General features: G+C 43.2%; 1 protein-coding gene across 1 annotated transcript; it reads right to left on the reverse strand.

Annotated features, from left to right (window-relative positions):
* Positions 1-1,813: 1,813 nt before the first annotated feature.
* On the reverse strand, positions 1,814-2,581 carry MELLADRAFT_84278 (uncharacterized protein; the record flags this gene model as incomplete). Its single annotated transcript, XM_007407907.1, has 4 exons — positions 1,814-1,835; positions 1,899-1,924; positions 1,969-1,981; positions 2,043-2,581. The coding sequence occupies 4 exons, from the start codon at positions 2,579-2,581 to the stop codon at positions 1,814-1,816; spliced, it is 600 nt and encodes a 199-aa protein (XP_007407969.1).
* Between the last annotated feature and the right edge of the window lie 1,272 nt (positions 2,582-3,853).

Consider the following 3,853-nt stretch of genomic DNA (forward strand, 5'->3'; position numbering starts at 1 on the left):
GGGGCCTTGGGAGATGCTGAGGCAGTTGGAGATGTGATGGAGGTACCTGAGATGGATGATGATGATGATGAGGAGGAGGAGGAGGAGGAAGCTGAAGAAGAAAATTTGTGATACATGTTGTTTACAGCTTTGATATGTATGCCTCGCAATGACACATCTGTTTTCTGGTGTGTCACAACTATGTGTCACACTGCACAACTATCTGTCACTGTGACACACCATTGTGGCATTGTGACACAGCATTGTGACATTGTGACACATAGTGTTGTTGTGTGACACAAGATTGTGTCATTGTGACACATAGCTGTGCGGTGTGACACAAGATTGTGCCTAGCCGTGACACTAGATTGCATTTCCATGCCACACTAGGACCATTTAATCACATGTATGTAGCCATGTGCCACATAGGTTGCTTGTATTATACACAAGCACACATATGTGTCATACAGCTCTGCTTGCGTGTCACCCAAGCACACATGTGTGTTTGTGTGACACACATGTGTGCTCACGTGACAGACCTGAACACCTGATGCGGATTTCTTGTATATTTGCACATCAGTTTTTTCTTACGTGCTACCACCAGTTGAACATATACCCTTGTAGGCCCAGCTAGACAAATGGGGCTTTATGTAGCTCGCCAAAATACTCAAGAATGAAATGTAAATAACACAGAATCTTCATTCACATAACAATATACTTTGCAAAATAAAATGAAAAATACAAGACAAGATATTCATTATCAACGTCTGTCTTAATATTTAGCCTTCCTCCTCACCCTCTTCTCCTAGGCCAGATTGATCCTCCGGAATAGATTCAGAGGGAGAGGTAGGTTCTTCTGACTCAGCTTTGACTACTTTGACTACTTTGTAATTTCCATCCAGTATATCTTGGGTCCAAAGTTTGTATGTGGCAAGTGACATCTTCTCAAAAGGTTTCTTGAGAATATCATCAGTCATTTTGCTCTCAAGGGTCCTCTCTACTTTGAGTCTTACATCACCTGAGAATGAACGTGCAGCAATAGTTAGGTGTGAATTTGAAGTCTTTGGATGACAATCCCGCATTGTCAAGTGAGGTCAACAGTAATACAACGAGAGGGATGAAAAGCCCCTTCCTCCCCTATAAGCATAGTTCTCAATATAAGGATCATTACACAAGGCCATTTAGGGTAGAAGTCAGGCGCATCTTGATGAGGTCACTAGATTGTGGGGTCTTCTTTTCAATTACTGTAGGTTTCTCGGCCTTGATTGTCTCCCGAACAAAAATTTCCAGAAGGTGTTTTTGACCGGAAATATGAAGCCAATCTTCACATGATGAGGTTTCATTCTCCCAGTGGGCCTTGTCATTGCGGGTTTGAGGGTTCCATGAGCAAGCCATGAGGTGGTACTGAACTCCATAGCGAATGTTGATAGTTTGTAACTTGAAAAGTTGAGAAATTGATGTTGATTAGCAAAGAATTGAAGTTTATCGTCTGAATAGGAATGAATAGAATGAAATACAAGGACTTACATCATTGTCAATGCGGTCAATCGCCTTGATGCCTTTGTTTTGATTTTTAGTTGGAAGATCAGGCCCAAACTTTCCCTTTCCCAAGTCTTTCGCAACCCGGTCAAGATTGATATTCTCCTTGAAAATTGGTAAGTATTTAGTGACCTCTTCACCGGTCAGTGTAGCTGAGCCTGCCTCTTCAGGAAGTGGGTTTCCGCAGGCAAGGTTTCCAAGTTTATAGAAGATATCTTTGTTGTAGATATCCTTGCAGTCGGATGATAAATTAGTCCAAAAATATCCAAGGTGCTGGTTACGGTCACCAAAATCCTCAGATTGGTTTCGGGGTGGCACTTAGGAGGAAGAGTGGATTAGTTAGTTGTGTGGCACGTGAGTCTGAATGAGTAATGACTTACTTTGTGTACAAGTCGTACTCTCCAGGCTGTACTTCAGGAAAGCTTGATATATTGATCTTTTTGTACGTACACTTGCTTCATGCCTAGGAAAAAGAGCTTGCATTAGTTGTATGAGCAAATGATGTTCAAGGATACCTCACCCACAGGAACTCGTTGACTGTGTTCTCACTACAGTGTGCCATCAATGCAAACAATTTTTTCATACGTCGGTACCACATTTGAACATTTTTGAGCTCGGTTTGGATGTTAGTTGGGATCCGATTTGAAGTTTTGCGGTCTTTGTCTGCAAGCAATTCATCAATGGCAGCTTCATCGAGATCACACTCTTCGTAGTTCTGCAGAGTGACACGGTGGGGATCAATATCAGAAGGATTCTGGGGTTTGTCGAAGCGGCTGGGTTTGATAGGTAGGTCGATTTGTTTTTTCCGAGTGATTCGAGTACGTTTGATGGGAGGGGTTTTGGGTTGTTTGTCTTCCTCATTGTCCTCCTGATCGACTTCATCTTCATCTTCATCATCTTCCTCTTCATCAGCATCAGAGTCATCACTGGAAAGCCTTGAAATGGCTGGGCCTGTGGTTTTCTTTTGGGTTAATCGTTTGGAAGTGCGGTGTTGAGTCGGTTTGGGTTGAGTTTTGGCAGCAGGAGATGCTAAAGTGCGTTTGCGGGTCCCACGAGTTGGCATTTTATAGGATGAATGTTTGGTGAGAGTCTGTAGGGACGATGAGTGATGTTGATGGGATCGATCGAGGGTTTTTAGTGTTTGAAAGTTAAGAGAAAGTTAAGTTTTGGGTTGTGTGGGTGTTTGACTTGTTTGAGTGAACTGAAACACACGTAGATGTTATTGTACACATGTAGATAGATGTTGTACTTAGGTTGGAATTAGGCTTTGGTGGCCGACGTAACAGTGTCAGTCATGTATGTAGCTGGCGCATGGTGTGCGGTTGTGTATAGATGTTGTGAGAGGTGTGTGTGGTTGATGTGTATGATGTCATGAAGATGAAGTGTAGACCGGTATCTTGGGCCAAAGTAGCAAATGTGTCACATTTGTGTCACAGTGCTATGAGAAAGTGTGGCACACGTGTGTGCCATGTGTGGTATGTGTGAGCAGTGATCCTTGTGTCCCTTTGGGGTTTATGACATTTTTATGTGGCACAGTTGGGTGGAAACACAACAATAGGCCTCTTGGTATGTGTAGTTCCAGTGTGCGTTTAAGTTCTGAGCCTTGTTCAGCAAGGAGGATTGAACTTGTACCGCTGCGAGGGTGGCTTCAGATGCATCTGAGACATCTCAAATGCATCTGCCGCTTGTATACGGAGCCGCTCCGAGGATACGGTACACGTTTTCCTCGGTACGGGTCCAAAGTACTGAGGTTTACGAGGTGTACCTCTGATCAGGATATTGTGATAGATGGTGCGAAAGATGGAAATGATACGGATGGAGAAGTTAGTCATCCTGAAGAAGAAGAGGTCAGCGTATACATTGTCCATGCGTAAGACCAAACACTCACATTACTTGATTCTTTACGTGTCTACACAAATCAACCTCTTGTAAGGACCAGACTCGTAGGAGATGCAAGAGAGACGCCAATGGGTGTTCTGGTGAACTAGTTAGATTGCTAAGTGAGGAGCAAAGTAAGTGCTCCTCTCAGTACATGAAGTATAGACAGTACAGTATAAGCATATCAAGGTTAAGCCTTATGACGTTAGGGTCATAACACCACTCCCCCCTTTATGACTCAACCTCCTCTTGCAGGTTAGCATCTTCCCACGGGTTAGCATTAAAAAACCCCTTGGGGAAAAAGCTTTAACCCTCACTACTTCCTTCTTGTCCTAGTGTACCTTAGTTCAGCCTGAGGATATTTTTTCTCAAATTCTTTTACTAATTCTTGAGAGTTTTGAAGGTTGCTTGCTGGTTGCAACGAGTCATGTTCTTCTCCATACCCTTTCCAATTAAT

This window comes from Melampsora larici-populina (assembly GCF_000204055.1).
Source record: "Melampsora larici-populina 98AG31 unplaced genomic scaffold MELLAscaffold_10, whole genome shotgun sequence".
In the NCBI taxonomy this organism is placed as follows: Eukaryota; Fungi; Basidiomycota; class Pucciniomycetes; order Pucciniales; family Melampsoraceae; genus Melampsora; species Melampsora laricis-populina.